General features: G+C 38.5%; 1 protein-coding gene across 1 annotated transcript; it reads right to left on the bottom strand.

Moving 5' to 3' along the window:
• Positions 1-596: 596 nt before the first annotated feature.
• On the bottom strand, positions 597-17897 carry slc30a5 (solute carrier family 30 member 5). Its single transcript, XM_079815700.1, has 16 exons — positions 17492-17897; positions 16172-16294; positions 16007-16073; positions 10377-10462; positions 10198-10285; positions 10026-10113; positions 9650-9726; positions 9374-9544; positions 7981-8269; positions 7252-7460; positions 6788-6945; positions 2862-2991; positions 2458-2707; positions 2097-2323; positions 1780-1908; positions 597-820 (listed from the first exon to the last, which is right to left on the bottom strand). Exons 1-16 carry the CDS (start codon positions 17560-17562, stop codon positions 650-652), a joined length of 2334 nt encoding a protein of 777 aa, XP_079671826.1. The 5' UTR covers positions 17563-17897; the 3' UTR covers positions 597-649.
• Positions 17898-22525: the final 4628 nt, after the last annotated feature.

Below are 22525 nucleotides of genomic sequence, written 5' to 3'. Positions count from 1 at the left end.
ATGCATCTGATACTATCTGTATTAGCATCTAAAATGTCCTTCTTTCAATGATGAACTTTTCATTGCCATAAATTGCTGTTACTGTGCTGGACATTGGACAAATAACCCGACTCCAAAAAAAAAAAACTATACATTTTTATTTATAATAATTTGTATCAGTGGTTTGATACATTCATTGTTTGATGCCTTACTTCTTCGTGTTATTAGAAAAACATACATACAAAATATTGTGTTTTTATATGCCCTGCCAACACAATTCAGGACTAATGCTTTGCTTACAAAGACCTTGCCTGTAAATACTACACTATTAATTTAAAAAAAAATATATATATATATGGCTGTTCTCTTATTTCTGTCACTGTATTACACTGAATAAATAATAAAATTTTATATGCATGTATAGTGGAAATACAACTGATTGCATCAATGGAAATTATTGGAATGTGACACAAATGCAATATGAAAAAAAAAATGTGTTCATAAAATAATATATTTTATTGTTTCTAACTGTTAAGAACCAGACAGAGCCTTTTGTAGACATCATAAAATACATTTTTATTAAAACACTTTTTAATAAAAAAATGAGGAGATTATAATTATACCTTGGATCCCTTTATTTCTTTATATATAAATGTGTTAAAACAAGAGTTTACATGATACATGTGCCGTCTTTATAATATTTAATGGACTCCATCTGTTGTGTCATGGCTAGAACCTCGTGGAATCCAGTGCTTAGGCCAGACATGTGCTGAAAGTAAGCCTCTTTTTCCAATTGTATAGTCAGGTTATTAACACCGGCATCCTTCAGCACAGCAGACACCTGAGAAAAATGATTTCAGTATAAACTAATTGGTTAGGAAGTTACTTCATTTTTGGCCAGTACATTAAAACCATTACATGAAACAACCCAAAAAAATGTGTATGTTATTATACACAAATGCTGACATCAGAAATGGAGTTTAAGTAATAAATAAATAAAAATAAAGAGGAAAATGACATTGAACTAAAGCTGAGTCCCAATTCAGAAGCTGCATTCTTCGAAGGCCACATTCGAAGGCTGATTGTGCTGTGTCAAGTCAACCAATTAAAATGCTGTGTGAACTCAACAAATCAGCATGTTCAGCGCCAAAGTCCCACCCCTGAAAGTTACTGAACTTTGAAAAAGTACTACCTTGCAAACAGGGCCGTTTTGAGGGGGAATTATTTACCCAGAACTTCATTTAGACCCTGGTTCCTGCGGTCGAAACACACAGAGTACCACCCCAAAGTCCCTAGTTCCTGGGGAAAGTTCCTGCGGTGGAAACGCGGCTTTTGTTTCTAGTATGCCTGGTAAGACCTTGATTAGCTGGTGCAGGTGTATTAATTGGAGTTGGAGCAAAACTCTGCAGAACAGTGGCCCTCCTGGAGCAGGATTGAACACCCCTGGTTTATACTCTTTATTATGTACATAAATGGACCACGGTGAACATATTGTGAACTCTGTTTTGTTTTCAGACAGTTGAATATAACTTTGAAAAAAAGTCCAGTACAAACGTTACTGCCACTCATCAATGGCAGCTGTCACAGTTGCTAGGCGACAAAAGCTATCTTCCGTAGGCTAGACCGTCCCATTTAACCACGTTTGGTCTGACCTTTGCTGACTTCGAAGGCATGGCCTTCAAAGGATGCAGCCTCTGAATTGGGACACAGCTTAAATGTCTAATCCTTAGGCAAAATGGTAATGCAAACCTTGTGTTCTAAATTAGTAAACAAGCCATGTTTAAGATGTAGCATTCATACCTGTTGAATAACTCGCTGTTCCACTACATCAGACATGAGTTGGAGATGGATGGTTCCAGCAATGACACTGGCAGAATGTCTCCAGAAGTGTGGATCACGGTAGGATAAAACGCCTTCTATTTTCTGAATCTTAGACAAACAAGGAGGCACTAAATTATAGGTAATATAAAGCATTCAATTTTGTAATCTGAACATTTTTAGATACACTAAGCGTCCAAAAGTTTGGAATTCTATGTCTTCTGTGCCACATGATTCTTCAGAAATCATCTTAATTATTCCAAACATTTGACCGGTAATGTATATTTTTCTATTCATACCTTTTCAAGTGCAAAGTTAAGCTCCTTGTCATTTTCAGGTGGCGTTCTCAGGAGAAGAACCTCACAGGCATCTTTTAGCAAAGGAATAACACTGAGAAAAATAAGTGTGGCAATGAAGAGTGAACAAATGGGATCTGCAATCAGCCATCCAAACTGTTTGATGAGAATAGTGGATATAATCACGCCAACACTGCCCAGTGTATCAGCAAGCACATGTAGAAACACTCCTGCAAACAGGATAAGGAAATTACATCTTCAAAAGGCAGAAAGGCATCAGGATGGATGAATGATAATAGATTTTCATTTCCGGATTAACTAAACTTATCATGTCTTAAACAAATCTTACTCATTACAGACCCACCTCGCATATTAGCATTCATTCCCCCTCCAGCAGACCCATGGGAATGCCCGTGGCCGTGAGAGTGGCCGTGTCCTCCATGACTGTGTCCATGTCCTCCATGGCTGTGTTCTGCACTGCCATGCCCGTGCCCGTGGTGCGAGTGGCCGTGGTCATGCCCAGAGCAGTTACCTTTGGAGGCCCCATGGGAGTGGGCATGACTGAAGGCACAGATGCCCACCAGATTAACGAGGAGTCCACCAACCGATACTGGCTTCAAGGAACAAATGGATTAAGGACAACCATGAGCATGAGGTGACAGGATTCATGTGTGAAACTTTGCAACTTTTATGTGTTCAACTAGCAAAATCAATTCAAGACACCAACTTGGCAATAGCTTTGTCAATCCGAAGGTTAGCTGTACATACCGTTAGCATATCTGTGTTGATGTTTGGTGGATCGATGACTCTGGTGACTGACTCCACAAACACAAAAAAAGCTATGACCATGAGAAACAGTCCATTGATGAACCCAGAGAGGATCTCCACACGACCGTACCTGAAAAGTTACACTGTTAAAGGGATAGTTCACACAAAAATTAATCAATAGTCTATTCTGTCATCGCTTACTCACCGTCAAGTTGTTCCAAACATTTCTGAGTTTCTTTCTTCTGTTGAACATAAAAGAAGATATTTTGAAGAATGTCGGTAACCAAACAGCCATCTTACTATGGAAGTCAATAGCTACTGTCAATTGTCTGGTTACTGACATTCTTCAAAATATCTTATTTTTAGTTCAACAGAAGAAAGAAACTCATACAGGTTTGGAACAACTTGATGGTGAGTAAATGATGATAACATTTTTCATTTTAGGGTGAACTATCCCTTTAACGTCACTAAAAATCACAGAACAATTCCGTTATGTCCAGTAATCAGGGTACCCAAACCAATGAGTTCCCATGTATTTTCCATCAATTATGATTAAAGGATTATTTTTAAATATACCGTTTGATTCAGAATGATTTGTTAACGAATCAATCAGACATGTTTTGTGAACCAGTTTGATCAATTCATTGTAAAGAACAGAATCAAAACAACACACATGGTTTACAGGTTAAACACAGCCATAACTCCAAAAGATAATTACATTTGTTAGAAGTGATCGTAGAAACACAATTTATGATATAGGACCACAGGGGAAATGGGCTAGTTAAAAAAACAAAACAAAAAACATGACACAAGCAAACCACATTTTTAAAGAAAAATTCTAAAGAAAATCTGAGTGTTTCAAAACCCTCCACCACAATGGGGGTTGTTGGTTGCCGTCGCCTTACTGTGTGGTTATTAAAGGGTTCACCTAAAAATTTAAATTCTGTCATTAATTACTCACCCTCATGTCATTGCAAACCTGTAAGACCTTTGTTCATCTTTGGAACACAAATTAAGATATTTTTGTCCGAGTGCTTTCTGACCTCACATAGAAAGCAACACAACGACCACTTTTAAGGCCCAGAAAGGTAGTAAGGACATTGTTAAAATAGTCCATGTGACTACAGTGGTTCAACCTTAATGTTATGAAGCGAAAAGAATACAAACAGAAATAACGACTTTATTTAACAATCTCTTCTCCTGTGACACTCTCCTACCCAATTCAAGCAAGCACCACAACCCACTGGTGCTCAGCCAATAGCGAGCCGGTGTTCTGTCATAGAACTAGGAAGCTCTGCACTGTGAATAGCCCAACAACGTGAATAGCATAAGAGAGTGAGAGTCAGAAAGCTCTCGGATTTCATCAAAAATATCTTAAATTGTGTTACGAAGATGAACGAAGGTCTTACGGGTTTGGAACGACATGAGAGTGAGTAAATAATGACAGAATTTTCCTTTTTGGGTGAACTAACTCTTTAATGTATTCTGGGTGGTTGCTTACTGAGTCCACTGCCAAGTTTTATGACAATCGGTTCTCTGTATGTGTCTGGAAAGGTCCCTCGTTCACTGTAAAGCCCGGGACACACCAAACCAATGGTCGGCAGTTGGGCCGTTTTTGAGTGTCAACCGTCTTAGTTTTTCCGGTGTGTTCCGCATCGTTGGCTCTAACCGGACACCGTCTGTTTTTTTTTTTTGCATGATTCAGCATGTTGAATCAGCGTCGGCACCATCGGTGAGAGAGAGAATTCTGATTGGCTGTTCAGCTTAGAGAACGGGTCTAAAAAAGTGAAAGTGATGAAAGCGAGGGAAGAAGTAAAGACGGCAGAAACAGAAGGCTGTAATAATTTGACATTCTTACCTGAGCATTCGAACGAGCAAACATTTTCATAATAACAGTGGACAGAGTCGAGTGGAATGAAGTAAGTGATCAGCATGATTGATATTCAAAATGGTAAGCAAGCGCTGCTTTGTTTTTACGGTTTGTATATTTGCAGTCCTAGTTCTTAGTCGATAGACAGATATTTACTTACACGCAGACACAGAACGCACATGCTAGTTGACAGTCATCAGTAGACCTTTTGGTGTGCTGAAGCACAGCTTTTTGGCCTAGAAGCAGCCAACGAGAGGCGACAACACAGTCAGCTTTCGTCACCGTTAGTTCTTTGACGTTGACTTTGTGTGTCCCGACTCCCGGGCTACAAGCAGGAATATATTACACAATGCTGGAATAAACTACACGATTCCACAGTAGTTTCTGAGAGTCATAGCGAGTCTGCAGATTTTGCTCAGTCAGAGGTTAAATATTTCACCAAAAATCGTGTAGTGTAAGATGAGCACAGACTTAGACAGATTTATTTAGCTTCAGACTATGATCCATCGGAGGATATTAAACATGATTGATCTTTTGAGCCACTTTTAAAACACATTTTGTTTTTATTTGTCATGTGTCTCCTAGCAATGAGACACATGTTTCTGCGTGATGGTTGTGTTTGAAACAACTTGAAAGTCTGGTACGGTCATCCTCAGTGGTTTTGTTTTTCCTTGTAACTATTTACAAAGTCAGCAAGTGTATGATGCCTAGTGTTTTAAAATCTTTTTAGATTATAAAAGTCATGTAGCGTATTCCAGCCTTAAGGTGCGGTCACATTAGCAATCAGGGATGCAAACACATGTATGGTCAAAAAAGAGAGAGGTATTTTTTCCCACCGAAACATAAACTCTTATTGAACTAGCTTCTTGCTTTACTCCTTCTTCCTCTACAAAATAGCTTTTTATTTTTTATTTAACAGTGGTTTACTGAAAAAGTTGTGTCTGTCCTTAAATAAATTCAATTATAACTAAAAGTTTCTTAAAGATAATTCTGTAAACTATTTAGGGAGCCCTTACTTGCACATTACTATAATTTAGGTTAACAACAAAGCCCAAATTAGCCTAAATTCAGTTGCTATTTAATTTTAGACATAATAATCAGGACTCAATTAACATATTGTATGCAAACATGTAAACTTCACATAAGGCAGTTTTTGCATTAACTTCTAAATATAATTATAATATAAAATTAAGTTTTTATAATTTGTCCAATTTGTCGTTGAAATATAATTTTCATGACAGATTTATTTAAACATATATTAAATAATCAAGACATCACTAGCAGGTTAAGTAGAATATAATGAATATATAGGCAGTGTCGAAACACTGGTTGACCGATGTAATCATATGATACGTTTCAGTAAGTTGTAATGTATCCTCAACATACCTTCATTCATGTTTATTCTTTAGGAAGAGATGATCGCGTTCACAGATGATCGCGTTCACTCAAGTGCCGCCTATACAGTGATCAGTCACGTCACATTAAAGAGCGTCAAAACGGCATTTATTGTTCGAATTTCGTGATAAAATGGACTGAATACTTAATATGTTCATGTGGGAACTCGGAGTGAAGTATGAGCCACACTTAGAAGGCACTGCACCGAACTCCGGTCTCAGGGAGAAATTTGTTACAGTCAGTGGCAGAGTAAAACATACGCAGCAAGAAGAAACACTAGTGGTCCACGCTTGTGCGCATACTGCTGTTTTGGCTTTTCTGATTTGCTTATTTCCTATTTACTTGTTTGTTGGAGGCAATCCAGAATTACTGTTGGTGAAATTATAATCAGATCCTCTCAGAACCCCGCAACTCTCTGTCGGTCAGCGCAGCAAATTTACGTGACCAACTTGAAAATGAGCGAAATCTGCCTGCGGAATGACTGTTTCTCAATCACAAGATTTTGCAGAGCAATGCTAAATGAGACAGCACCTTTAAATCTATGCTCTGTTTTTTGTGTGAGCATTTTATCGTCCACAAGCCAAATCAGTCTTACAAATGTATAATGTGAATTCATTTCACAAATAATTTATCCTAAAATTAGAAAGCAGCACAACCTTACCCATAGGAATATATCCTTGTTGCTTTCCATCTGGTCATGAGGGCAGCAAACAACCCCAGAACCAAAGCCGAGCAGTCAAACAGCATGTGGAAGCCATCAGAGATCAGCCCCAGACTGTTGGTCCACACACCATAGAAGAGCTCCACAAACGTGAAGGCCTGAACAAAGATCAACACAACTGTTATATATATATATACACACACAATATACAATGGCAACTTATATCAGGCAGGCAGTTAAAGTAGGTCATGGGGTTACATGAAGGGAGTGGATTCAATTATATTTTGTTGCCACAAAGCTTATGAACATTTGAATCATACAATCATTTTCTGTCATTCTGACAAGAAATAACAAACATTCAAAGCAATTAACATTAAAGCAGTTAAACTGAGCATCTTCTACACTTCATGGCCAAAACCTAAAACACACAAGCTGGAGTGACCATCCTACAGAAGCTAACATACCAGGTTGAGACACAGGAAGTAGAAGATCTGCCGTGAGTCATATTCCTCAAGGATCTGTTTGAGTGAGTCTTTGATGAAGCGAGGCAGAGACTGGGACGTGTGCTGAAGTGCATCGCCCATGAAGTTATAAAGAGGAGTTCCTTCAGGGGAATAACCCACCAGTGTTCCCTTCTGGCCTTTTGAAGAAGGGGCTGACAGTATGCTATCAGCTGAAAACATCCAATGGTACATTCAGTTAGGACAAAGTAAAATGTGCTACTTTCAGGCCCGGTTTCACAAACAGGGCTTAGGCTAAACTAGGATTAGGCATTAGTTCAATTAGTACATTTAAGTAACTTTTATAAATGTGCCCTAAAAAAAAACATTACTGGTGTGTATCTTAAGACAAAACAATGGCACTGACATATTTTAAGATACATCAGTGCAAGTTTCTTTCAGTTAACACAACTCAAAAATGCATTTTAGTCTAGGACTAGCTTAAGCCTTGTCTGTGAAACTGGGGGTCAATGTTTTACATCGACACCTATTTATTGATGCGGTTTAATAACCTGTTTTAACATTTACAACACTATGATAATAATTTTTACTTTTTTTTTTTAGCACAAACTGCTTACATCTGCATCCTATCATAGACTTAACATTTACATATCAGATTCTGTGATAGGGGAACATGTACATCTTTCAAATACATTCTTTGCATTAAATCTTCTATCAGAGATATTAACTTACCCATGATGAAGAAGCAGGCGCTGACCAGCACTCCACCAGACAGCACATGCTCGGTACTACTCTGCTGGCCTGGCTTACTTATCACTCTGAGCTGGTCAGTTAGCGGGTGGGTCCAGAAGTTTGCCAGCAGCAGGCCACTGAGGAACAGGAAGATGGAGCCATATCGAGCACAGCGTGAGGTTTCCAGCTTTGCCGTGCAGATGGACTCCACGTAAAAGTCCAGTATCATCACAGAGAAGATGATCATGGCAAATGGAAAGATGAGGCCAGACCAGGATTCCACCTTACTCTGCGGATTTCCATTTTAAAAAAGGTCAAGAACTTACAAGAGTGTCTGTATTGTTTTAAATTTTTATGATAAGGCTAATGCATCTGAAGATGGTTTTTGTTTTAACCATTTTACTCTGAGTTACACTCTCAAGTGCTAGCTGATTCCCAATGAAATCAGATTTGGAGTTGTGGCATTTAGTCCATGTCTGTTTTTGACTCCTAAAAGTTGACCACATAAACTTAACTGATAAACACATTTCAAGTATGCAGACGTTCTCATTTGGTAAAAGGGACCAAAATAATGTCTCAAGTTCACTGCGGCATAAACAAATTTGCCTAATAATAAGCTCATTAATTATAAATACCACCTGCCATCAACTAGTGATAAATACGTAGTAAATAAGTAGCAAATTGAAATTAAAGGCAATTGGCTATTTAACAAAAAAATTATTATAGTACATCAATTCTTTCAATACAGTATGTTCCTACCCCAATTGAAAATAAGTCAACACAGGAAAGTAAATGGGAATGTAAAGCTACTTCATGTGGTCTTTAAAGGGTTAGTTCACCCCAAAACTTAATTTCTGTCATTAATTACTAACCCCCATGTCGTCCCAAATCCGTAAGACTTTTGTTCATATTTGGAACACAAACTAAGATCTTTTTAATGAAATCTGAGAGATTTCTGTCCCTCCATTGACAGCTACACAGCTACCACTTTCAAGCCCCAGAAAGGTAGTAAAGGCATCATAAAAGTAATCCATGTAACCCAAGTGGTTTAACGTCAATTTTACAAAGCAACGTGGTTGCTTTGTTTGCGCAAAAAACAAAAAACATAATTTGTCACTTTATTTATAAAATATTAATCGCCAACGCACGTTCACAAGAGCACTACGACACAAGAATGTTGTGTTGACGCGAGAGCAGACGTTGTTGTGTGAACGCATGTTGGAGATTAATTTTTTTTAAATAATGTGGTAAATTATGTTTCTTTGCGCAAACAAAGCCCTCAACCTTTGTTGACTCAAAGGCCACCCCCCTCATAATTACTCAATTTCTACCAATAAAATATTTTAGAGATTGACATAACTAGAAAAATGACATAACTAGAAAAAAGTATTACCTCAGTGGTTGCAGACAGCACTATGACCCAGGGCAGCAGAACTACAGCGGACACGAGGTTAGATAAAGCATATAGGCGTTTTGCGCCCCCAATCTCCACAGATAATTTTCTAGATGCTGTGTTGAAAGCCACCTTCAGGCACAGAGCTAGAACCAGCAGAACCACTCCACCCTGCTCCGAAAATGAGAGTTAATCACCATGATCTGACTGATTCTTCATCTGAGTCTGTACTGTAGTAAACAAACAGATTTAAAAAAAAAATGAACAAAAACACACCTTGTGGTCCGCCACACCTAAAAACGCAATTCCTGTGTACAGCGCATGGGTGAGAGCACTGTCATGGTGCCCCTCAGCTATAAGACATAGTGTTAAGGAGTATACAGTTGTAGATAAAAAACTAAATGTAACCATTTCCAAATACACATTCATGGTGATATTATGAACAACTAATCTGTAAATGTCATTCCAAAGAATAAAATGTTTATCAAAATGTAATGACTTGCTCCACCTCTGAAATAACCTTCCTTTTTTGTCGGAAACAGTTATTATTTCTGCCATTTTGCCTGTAAGGTGTCATTAAAGGGGCAGAAATGACAGACTTCACCTTGATATAATAACAGTGTACATATTTCTGTTACAGTAGTAAGGATACGGTGCTCTGCCATTTTTGCCATGAGATCATCATTATCAAAGAGCAAAAGGCAGATCACAGCAATTATGAATAAAGCAGCACCCCTTGTCTGTAAAAAAAGAGCACATGGAAATGTGTCAGCTGGTGTATGGTTCATTCTGAGATAAGGTTATGATTTCTCTAGAGTTCTGACCTTAGAAGGTCCCCCTCCAGAGCTGGTGAAGAGAACGCTGAGGAGAGAAATCACCACCACATCACTGTGCTCGAACAGCAAAAGGGTTCTGAAAGAAATCAAATCAGTTTAGGCCAAATCCTTTATAACGAAACAAAAATAAGGAACATGTCTATTTTAGATTCAGCCCAAAGACATACCTGAGTGGCCCACAGAGTGTCAACCCAAAGAAACCCAAAAGGGAAATGATGCAGCTCATGACAGAATGCTTGAGAATTTTTATCCACTGAAATCAGAAGTAAAACAGATGGAGTCAGACTCCCATGTTCAAAATAGGTCACCTATTTTGCTCTACTACAACCAGAATGAGCATTATGTTCTAGTATTGCTGCATGTTTATTGCTGTATATGTTCAACTTTAATGCATAAACATTAACCGGCATTAAATTTGGCAACTGGCTAATGGTTGACGTTTTACTATATATGTGCATTGATTAATGTTTATGCAAATAAAAGCCTAAATTGAATCTGTTCATCATAGTATAAAGCGTTTGTGTCTCTTCAGAAGATTTGGATTAAACCACTTGGATACCTTTAAAGGAACAGTCCAACGCTTTTAGAAATAGGGCTTATTCAACTTCTTTCCTACACTTAGATATGTGGGCAAATGCATTTTTGTCTCAGTGCATGCATTGTTTTAGTTTGGCAGGGTCGCTGTTAGCTTAGCTAAGCATAATTAATGGAATCCTATGTTGCCAGCTAGCATGTCCTGAGTAAAAGTGATCCAAACCCCCCCCACCTAATTACTTCTTGTGACCTGCGTATTCACAACGAATACAAATAGCGATGCAGATTAAAGGCCTGTTTACACCGGGACGATTTTCGCGCGCGTTTATCGCCGACGTTTAACACCTCGTGACTAAACAAAGAGCGCCAATGTGAGGGTGCACACCGACGCGCAAAACGCCAGACGTAAAAGCATCATTAAAAAAAAACAAAAAACGCATCGGTTCGTTTTTTTCTTTTGACGCGACGCATTGAAAACTGGCCGACCAATGAGATCAGCGCTTTTGTTCATGTGCCTGGAGCTGCTGAAGTGACAGTAAAACACGACTTGGTGGCGCTCAAAGACAAAACGGTCTTGCCGAGCACGCATTGATACGACGAAGAAGTAGTAAGTACACTAAGAAGAGCGCTATCTACTGAATTTGCACGTTCACTCGGCGCAACGCCAGCTCAAGACGCGCCGAAAAACATCACGAAAAACGCTGGCGATAAGCGCACGCGATATTCGTCCCGGTGTGTACAGGCCTTTAGACTAGGCGATTTCCTAGGCAGATATTAACTTGGGACTATATTATGGGGAAGCACAGGCGAAGCACTGCTACTTGGGCGCAGAGATATCACTGGGATTTCATGTGTTGCGTGATATCTCTGCACCCAAGTAGTAGTGCTTCGCCTGTGCTTCCCCATAATATAGCCCAAGTAGGGGTGTGCGATATACAATGAGGAAAATAAGTATTTGAACACCCTGCTATTTTGCAAGTTCTCCCACTTAGAAATCATGGAGGGGTCTGAAATTGTCATCGTAGGTGCATGTCCACTGTGAGAGACATAATCTAAAAAAAAAAATCACAATGTATGATTTTTTTAACTATTTATTTGTATGATACAGCTGCAAATAAGTATTTGAACACCTGAGAAAATCAATGTTAATATTTGGTACAGTAGCCTTTGTTTGCAATTACAGAGGTCAAACGTTTCCTGTAGTTTTTCACCAGGTTTGCACACACTGCAGGAGGGATTTTGGCCCACTCCTCCACACAGATCTTCTCTAGATCAGTCAGGTTTCTGGCCTGTCGCTGAGAAACACGGAGTTTGAGCTCCCTCCAAAGATTCTCTATTGGGTTTAGGTCTGGAGACTGGCTAGGCCACGCCAGAACCTTGATATGCTTCTTACAGAGCCACTCCTTGGTTATCCTGGCTGTGTGCTTTGGGTCATTGTCATGTTGGAAGACCCAGCCTCGACCCATCTTCAATGCTCTAAGGGAAGGAGGTTGTTCCCCAAAATCTCGCAATACTTGGCCCCGGTCCTCCTCTCCTTAATACAGTCCAGTCGCCCTGTCCCATGTGCAGAAAAACACCCCCAAAGCATGATGCTACCACCCCCATGCTTCACAGTATGGATGGTGTTCTTGGGATGGTACTCATCTTTTTTCTTCCTCCAAAAACGTTTAGTGGAATTATGACCAAAAAGTTCTATTTGGGCTCATCTGACCACATGACTTTCTCCTAGGGCTGTAACGATTTGACCAAAAATAAAAACCTCGATTAATTGAACATTTGACCTCGATTACGATTAATGAACGATTATTTTGCTTTTTTTTTTTTTTTGCCCTCGTAAGGTTTTTGAGTAAGTTCACTGATAAGGTTTGTACTGTAAATATTTTCTACTTTTAAAGTTGGATTTTTTTTTTCTGATGAAAAAGTGCATTTCTTTGTGATTTTAAAATACTTGAAGGAAACGGTTCACTTTCAGCAGTTATTGTCTATGGGGCAGATTTCTGCTTGTTGTACATCAGATACAGATACATTAACACAGTAGGCCTACATTACATTTATCTGAATGCATTATTGCGAGAGTGATTGTGTGTGTGTGAATTACTCATACCGTCTCTATTCATTATTAAGCTGTGGTTTGTACTTACTGCAAAGGTATTAAAATGTATGCCTATAACGGTTGAGTTTCTAAGATACTTTAGTGTCTTTACTTTAGTCACAGGACAGCGTTGAGACTGCGTTTCTGCGCTCCTCTGCGCGCGATGTGTGAGCTTCTGTCTGAGTGTTCGTTTGTCACAATATATCAGGCATTAGTTCAACATAATACACATCTGATGGTTGAAACCCGCTTTAATGTTCAAACTGGCAGGGCTTAAAACACATACAAATGACAGCTTTGTGAGGACTGAAAGAGGTCTGCCTTCAGGGCGCGAGCACGTGTTGTCAGAGACGCAACATGGCTCGGTCTCTGTGTCACAGAAAAAAGCTGAGCACTGAACGGAGAAGTTTTCCGTAGTGTTGTTTTTGAATAGTGCACAATCGCTTTAAATGTTGACACTGGCAAGACTTTAAACGCATACTTGACAAACTTTATGAGCACGAAAGTGAAAGCGATCTGGCTGCGGGGCTTGCGCGCGCCGTCTGTGTGTGTGTGTGTGTGTGTCAGCGGGTAGGCTATAAGAACAGCAATTAACTGACCTGTATAAACTGTGTAAAACATGCAGTTTCTATAGTGATTCTGGGCATCTATAAACACAGATAACTGCTCCTGCATCTCTGTGTGCCTTCAAACTGCACTTGATGTGACGGAGTCACGTGAAAACCGAAATAACCGACATGGGAAAAATACGTCGGTTAGAGGTTCTGAATGTCGGTTTCGGTTATTTTTCGATTAATCGTACAGCCCTACTTTCTCCCATGACTCTGGATCATCCAAATGGTCATTGGCAAACTTAAGACGGGCCTGGACATGTGCTGGTTTAAGCAGGGGAACCTTCCGTGCCATGCATGATTTCCAACCATGACGTCTTAGTGTATTACCAACAGTAACCTTGGAAACGGTGGTCCCAGCTCTTTTCAGGTCATTGACCAGCTCCTCCCGTGTAGTTCTGGGCTGATTTCTCACCTTTCTTAGGATCATTGAGACCCCACGAGATTGACAGTCATGTTTAGCTTCTTCCATTTTCTAATGATTGCTCCAACAGTGGACCTTTTTTCACCAAGCTGCTTGGCAATTTCCCCGTAGCCCTTTCCAGCCTTGTGGAGGTGTACAATTTTGTCTCTAGTGTCTTTGGACAGCTCTTTGGTCTTGGCCATGTTAGTAGTTGGATTCTTACTGATTATATGGGGTGGACAGGTGTCTTTATGCAGCTAACGACTTCAAACAGGTGCATCTAATTTAGGATAATAAATGGAGTGGAGGTGGACACTTTAAAGGCAGACTAACAGGTCTTTGAGGGTCAGAATTCTAGCTTATAGACAGGTGTTCAAATACTTATTTGCAGCTGTATCATACAAATAAATAGTTTACAAAAATCATCCATTGTGATTTCTGGATTTTTTTTTTTTAAGATTATGTCTCTCACAGTGGACATGCACCTACGATGACAATTTCAGACCCCTCCATGATTTCTAGGTGGGACTTGCAAAATAGCAGGGTGTTCAAATACTTATTTTCCTCACTGTATATCGTCTGCGATAATATCATAATTGGTGTTATATGATGTGCGATCTGACATTATCGAGTATATCCCTCACACACACACCCAGAGAGTGCATGCATACACTACCTGATGAAGTCTAGATTAGACTAGTGCGTGTGCGCATTTAAAGTGCACACTTTCACTGCGTGATTTACTCTATATTAGGGAGACTCGGCAGGAGTCATTCATCAGATTTCATTCATCACGAGAGTGACAGGAGCTGACTGAGATGACAATTCAAGCAACCCGCCACCGAATTGCCGTTAATTTAAAACCAAAAGTAATATGTGCACGGCCGCACAGAGCGCGCATAGCTTACTATCATCTTGCTCTGCTTGGCACTCTGCGATAAAGTCATTTTTGCCGCGCGCACCTTTGCACTTGTGCGGACGGGTCGTGTATAAAAAGCTTAACGGACGAACTGTCATTCATTCATAGCGTGCGTGCATCTCAATCATAGATCGATCAATGCCTGATCAGTGCCCTGCCCCTGACTACTGAACTAGGGAGCTGATTGATTGAGACGCACCCATGGCCTCACAGAGCGCGCATTTACAGACGAGCTATCGTTCAAGAGTTCTTGATAGCGTCACTCAGCTTGCTCTCACTCAGGTTCTCTCTATTTGTAGCTTTATTTTGGGCTACAATAAAACGAAATGTGTCTTAAAACACCAGTCTCTGGCTCTTTTTTTTTTTTCATTAAAAAAACTTAAACATATTAATAGCCACACAAATGTGGTTCAGGCAACGCATATCTTGATTATCTTCAATGCATTACAAAATTAAACCACCACAGACAATATGAATAATATCAAAAACTTTAGGAGTCAGCCGACCACGGCAGTCCTGAAAGCTGCCAAGATACAGCACAATAATCAAACATCTAAATGTAGGAAAGATGTTGAATAAGCCCTATTTCTAAAAACGGTGGAGTGTTTCTTTAACAATATCTTTATGAATGTTTTTAAATGTGTGGAATGTTGTTGTTGCATGGACTTTCAAAGGATGGACAAAAATGATGAGAGAATATGAAAATATTTCACGTGTTTCGGGTTTGCCAAGACATGAGTAAATGATGACAGAATCATAGGGGTGTAACAATATATCATGTCAAAATATATCGCAATACAAAAATGCAACAATATGTATCGTGGATAGTGACAATCTGTATTCTGTACAGTTCACCCAAAATAAAAATTACAGTGTGATAAAAAAGCAAGTTTACAGAGTTTTAGTGTCAGTACTACATTAAACTACTAAATCATGTTGAATATAATGTATAATAATGCAATGGGGGAATATTTGTGGGTCCTGATAATGGATATTTTAATAATTAATAAAAATAATATGTTTTTTTTTAACCTTTTACCATACATACAGTATGACTTGTAGTATCGCAATAATATCGTATTGTGAGGTCAGTATCGTGATATGTATCGAATCGTGACATGAGGGTATCGTTACACCCCAACAGAATCATTTAGGTGAACTAACCCCTTTAAGTGGTAAGAGTTTTAAAACAGTTAAAAAAAATTAACAGTTAAACTAGAATTAGAAGAACTTTGTACCTGTCTCTTTGGGATAATTTTTCCAGATGAGAATGGCTTTTGAAAAAAAATCAATATCATCGCACACCTATGCAGAAAAGAGGAGACATTCATATGATCAAAAATAAATAAACAATCATGACACTTGTATTCTTAAATATATACATGTGTGATGTCACTCCTTACCCCATTTTCAAAATAAAGAGAAACTGTACAATATGCACAACTTTGAGGAGATCATATGACTCAAATATCCCAAAAGCCTTCAGCAGCTTGGTAAAGAAGAGTAATACTATGTACCGGGTCAGTCTGGAAAGAAGAAAAAAACATTCAGTTAAAATTGAAAAGTAGGTGAATAAAGCTGACAGCCTAGAAATCTAGACACACCCTAGCGGCAGAAAATGTATTTTGCCGGGAGTGTAGTCTAGCAACTCTCGGTAGACCTGAGAGCTGGAAAAACCAAACTCTGGTCAGGCCAATCACAGCGTGTGTAGAGTCGGTGGGCGGGCTTAACATAATGACGGCACGTCACGGAAGAGTTGCGGAGGTTCTGCGTGCTACTCGTAAACAAAGAAGCTGACAAACAGCGGTCTTTTGAATCGGCTTTGGCCGCGACTCTGGAAGACTTGGAGTTAAGCTTTTCTTTGAGAAAAGAACAAAGAACAGCACTGAAGTCATTCTTAAGAAAAGAAGATATGTTCGAAGTTTTGCCTACCGGATCCGGCGAAAGTCTATCAAACTAACGTTAGCTCGGCTTCACCTTCTTCTTTGCTCTGGTTGGTTGTGGCGCTCATGGCTCTATCCAATTGCGTGCAGAGGGAATTTGAAAGACAACCGTTTATCCCGCCCCTCGGATTGAGCCCTGTCAATGGTGAGTTTCCAGACCCAACATCTTGATGTGGGTCTGGCTTGTCAGGCTATAAAGCTGAGCTATTCTTACAAAAAACACTACAGGGTCAATCCGTGTCAACTCAACCATTTTTGTTGCATTATATGCCAACGGTAACAGTTAAAAAAATGGGAAACTTTCAGGTGAAAATTGTAATTTTGACTCCCCTCTACAAAACAGTGTACTCAATAAATATACTTGTGACATTGAAGATTTTGGCTCTCATCACTATTTATGCTTGTCTTTCTACAGAAAACAAAAACAAAAAAACAAAACTGAAATTTGGTTGATTTGACACAGAATGACCCTGTCTGAGTGCCAAGTATTGTTTTTCCAAAGTTTGCATGCTTGTAACTCTAACCCCCGGTTTCACAGACAAGGCTTAAGTTTACCATAATAATATTTATGGTACATGATGTATGTATGGTACTGCAACATACAATTGTATATAACTGGTCCAATAAAATACATCAGCTCTTTTTAAACATGTTACCGTGGTAAAACCAGCGTCACCACCTCATAATATTAGTGTAACAAGGTAACTTACTGCCGTAGTAGGCTACTTGTTGTGTAGCAACAAGTATTTCGTTTAATATTTGGACAGACTTTTGTCTTACCTGGCATTTGGAACCTCAACTCGCCCCAGCTTCCCACTGGAGATGACATTACTGCTGTATTTTTCATCCATACTTCTGCTGCTGTGTGTTTATGTCTTAGATCTTTCACTGTTTATCTAAGAGCTCATATTTGAGAAACAAAAGCTGTTATGTGTCTAACTGCGTTAGCCTGTTTAGACCGCTGAAACTGAAAATAACAGCACAATTCAGGGTCCTATGGTGCTGAAATCGCTCATGTAACTACGGGTAAACTACAGCGCTGAACCCTGAAATAAAAACCGCTGATTTTCGAAATACATAGTAACGTTAAATAATACATTTATTTTCACTAGCTGGCAGCTACATTATGAACTGAGGTGGTAGTTGAAGTGACGTGAACATTTCCTGACATATGGCAACCATCTATGAAGACTTTCAAAATAAAAGTCAGGTATCGTCGAGACAAAATATTTAACGTTACATGAAATATATCCTACTAATTATGTTATTTCTGAATACAAAAATTACAATTTTGTGAAATATGTAAAACGAACCTAAAACAAATAATTATGCGTCCTTGCGTCCTTTGATTTAAATATTTTACATTGACTTTTCAAGAGTTTTGAAAATCGGTTGCAACGTCATGATCCTTTTATGTCCATTGTCCCCAGTAAATATCATGATCTTACTGCCTTAAAATGTTGAACAATACCAATGTTAAACCTGTCTTAGTCATAAATAACCCCATTCCTATTTCACAATTATACAACACTTTATTGGTGAATTCTTACATTGTTAAAAGATTATCTCTAATGTATATATTCTTTTCAATTATTAAATGTATTTAAGCTATTATAATCAAGTTTTTTAGCTTGTCCCTCAATTTATTATCCACTGTGTTATTTTGATTACGTTCTCTTTAAAAAAAAGTTGGAAAAATTAAATGGCATAGCTTAAAGCTGTCATCACTTCTTTGAAGGAAAAACAATGAAAGATGGATTCTGAAATCCACTACCGCTTCAATATAATTGTATATATCCTAATTAAATTTATAATCAAAGCCTCAATCAATATTCATCCTCCTATATAATTATTATGATTTTAATGATTCTTTCCAGTTATGATTTTGCTTTAATCAATAGGACCCAATGATTGTTTCTTCTTTTTATATTTTCTAAAGTTTGTATTTGGTCTCTGAGTGGTGACTGAGGGTCTGTCCTGGGCGTGTGTGATGTTTCGCAAAAACACTTGATTTCAGAACATGTTGTCGTGTGTTTGGATTTTGGGGCCATCACACACCTCCAACTCGACAGGAATGCAGTAACAGAAATTGCTCCTTTAGCCCGGCTTCCAGAGATGAAATATGGATTTGTCTTTCATTGTATTTTATTTTATTTCATTTTATTTAAATGGTTATTTCCTTTTACTGAAACCCTAAAGAATCAAAATGAATATGGTCTGTACTATTGTCTGTCTCTCTCACTGAGAGAAAAGCACATGTTATCAGCATGTTTTGGTGAAGCGCTTTGTTGATATGTAGTTAAGACTCTCCAACCTTGGGAGGGCTACGATTCTAGGGAGGTTTTGTGTGTGTGTGTGTGTGTGCGTTGCATAATCTGTGCAGGCCCAATATTGAAGATGGACATTTTCTGCACACGACACCAGATCTGAAGGCACCTTTCTGCAACCTCCGAGGTCAACAATGATCTAATTCTAGTGATGGGGCGACAACTAGTCTACCTAGTTTAGTTATATGCTCTGCTATCTATCCTTGTGTGTAAATTTACAGTGACTGTGCATTTTCTCTGCCAATCAGAATCATTCCACATGGCAATAATGACGTGGTTAGACCTTGAAAACAGTATAACTGTTCAGAAATTGTATGTGCGATAGGTGGAGGCGGGGAGACTGTTAGAGGGAGCGCGGCCTACAAACTCCTTGTGAGACTTGAAGCTGGCTTCTGCTGATGAAACTGCAAACTATTCTTCAGTACATTTTTCTTTTATTAATCTAACTCCTGACTCTTGGTCTTCATTTTTCACTACTGGTCCTGGGTCCTAAGCTGTTACCCCAACAACAACTTTTGGAAATTATTTTAATTGTCTATTTTCACCAATTTTATCTTTCAAATTGAATGTGGTCAACCTTAGTATGTCAACCCTGTTAAGGGAAAAATGACAAAAGTTAGAAAAATCAGTTTTAAAATTTAAGAGACCATGCAATTCTTTATTAGTTAAACCTTCTATGTTAGCTTCTTTTTGCTCAGACACAGTGCAGGCTGATAGGTCAGCATGTCTTAACCTCTTAAAAAAAAAAAAAAAAAAAACACTTTCCTTTCCTCTTTCTCCTCCTCTTTCCCTCCCTACTCTAGCCTGTGCTTCACTGAGAAATGTACACGGACTAAGTATTTTACGCACTTGTTGCGCTCACTTGACTCTTCGCGACCAATCGCTTATTGTACCCCCAAGTTGTAAGTCGCTTTGGATAAAAGCGTCTGCTAAATGCATAAATGTAAATGTAATGTAAATGTAATGTCCTAATAGATGGACACTGAGAGTGATAGTGACTGAAAGTAATTGATGTTTAAAGTTGAAGAAGTAGCATATTTAAAGTTATTTGGCAATGTTTACATTTGGTTTCCATTCTAAATCCAGTTCAAACTAAAGTAATAATATAACTGTTGTATGTGAGAGATAGGAAATCATCATCCATCCATTCACTTGTCCACCGTCTTATTATTTTGTCCAGCCTGTTATTATTTTGTCCACTCTGTTATCAATTTGTCAACCCTGTTTTTACAATAATTCTATAAAATCAGCAAAAAACATACTAATAATTAAGTGAAAATGAAAATTTTGCAATAATGCAGTACTTTAATAAAAAGTAAACAAAATGCCTTTTAGGCATTTGTATCTGAAAACGAAAAATGTAAAATTGTGTTTGTGAGAAAGTAAGTACCATTCATACACAATATTTATATTTTCTGATAATTTATTAACTGATATGCTTTTAAGTGACTAAGGTAGGCATACATGAGTTTAAATAAATGGTTAAATTTATTTACCCAAGCTTGACCAAAATCATTTTTAAAATGTTTTAACCTATCATGACAAAAAAAAAACATATATATATATATATATATATATATATATATATATATATATATATATATATATATATATATATATATATATATATATATATATATATGTATATTTTTTAAACTGAGTTTGATTTTCTACATTTTATGATGGCCAAAAGGCACCGAATACCAGGAATGACCCTAACATGTGACGTTCAACTCGGCGCTGTTCACGTCCTCGAACTCGGAGTTATTCGTTTTTATGCCAACATTTTTAACGCCAATATAAGGTGTCTTCACGCCATGTCATAATTTGTGGAATGTGGAAATTTTCTGAGAGCTCCAACCTGATCGCAACAGATGGATTTAGGCCAAGGATGGGCAACTTCAGTCCTGGAGGGCCACTGCCCTGCAGAGTTTAGCTCCAACCCTGAAAAAAAAAACCTGTCTGTAGCTTTCTAGTAATCCTGAATACATTGATTAGCTTGTTCAGGTGTGTTTGATTAAGGCTGGAGCTAAACTCTGAAGGACAGTGGCCCTCTAGAACTAAAGTTGCCCATCCCTGATTTAGCCATTGATAGTGTTGCTATAAAAACACATAATTCAACGGTCCTGCATGAGCAAGATTAAACACCCCTGCCATAACCCTAACCCTGTACCCGATTAGTTCAAACTCATTAGTTCCGCAGAGGTGGAGCTGGAAAAGCTCCTAGTAGAATCACATGTTGTCACTACTTTGATGTCATACACTGATCGGTATGCGCCGTATGACTTCAAGTTGAACACCACATCAAAGTACCGCAAGAGCAATTAGAGAGCAGACGGCTCTATATACTCTCAAAACGGCTTTGTGGTAGGCCTACTTTGATGTCAGACACCGCTCTGTCTGCGCAGAATCGATTCAAGTCGAACACACCTATGGCATTAGCAGCATGAATCTTCAGCGGTCAGGTGGTACAGTGGTACAAGTCACAGCTTTCAGAAAATTCCAAGTTTCCAAGTTAGGAGTTCTACGAGGACATTATGACATCTTCACAGTACTCATAAAAGAGTATACCCAGATGACCTACTTCTTCCGGAGAGATTCTGAATTGTGGACACTTTACTTACTATCCCATGAGGCCATAGGATTTGTGAATGGCAGTGAAGCGACGTAACTGACACTGTTAGGTCACATGATAATGTCAACATGGCGAATGTAGTACATCCATATTATATTCATACACTCTAAAAATTCTATATGGCACCAAAAATAGTTCTTGGCTCGTAATCATAGGGGAACCTTTTTTAGTGCTATATAGCACCATTTTTGGTGCTTCAGTGGTTCTTCAGTGGTTCTTCAGAGGTTCTTCACCGGTTCTTCAGAGGTTCTTCACCGGTTCTTTGACTAAGGTGCTATATAGCACCTCTGAAGAACCGCTGAAGAACCACTGAAGCACCAAAATTGGTGCTATATAGCACTAAAAAAGGTTCCCCTATGATTACGAGCCTTTTTTTTTAGAGTGTACTACACACATTCATACTATTTAGAATATACTTTTTTATTGGCCGTGAAGTATTCAAAATAACTCCCTAGGTAGCGATTTAGGATGCAGCCATTCTTTCAGCCGGTTCATTCACACTGATGTTACCCATAATGCACTGTGAGAGTCATGCGCCGAATAAATTCCTGCGTCTGACCAGAAGATGGTACCCGCAGATGAATACTCCATCCATCCATTTTCTAAACGACGCAATATCATAAATTCCTTTTTAATTGATTACTACTGTAGCTGCCAGTTTGCTCTGTTCCTTTATTTTGAGTGCTTGTTATTTGCGTTTGATTTGTATTGTTACTGACTGAGTGACTGTAATTAGAAACATTTTTCTACATTCTTAAGACATGCATCTTGCTTTAGTAATGTTCCTGAATAAAGTTCGAACATCATTTAACAGATTTCTTGAAGTGCAAGAGACATGAGTAGGAATGTTAC

The sequence above is a fragment of the Gobio gobio genome (genome assembly GCF_949357685.1).
Source record: "Gobio gobio genome assembly, chromosome: 4".
In the NCBI taxonomy this organism is placed as follows: domain Eukaryota; kingdom Metazoa; phylum Chordata; class Actinopteri; order Cypriniformes; family Gobionidae; genus Gobio; species Gobio gobio.
Note: the sequence above shows the minus strand (reverse complement) of the source record. Positions and strands in the feature narration are given on the sequence as shown.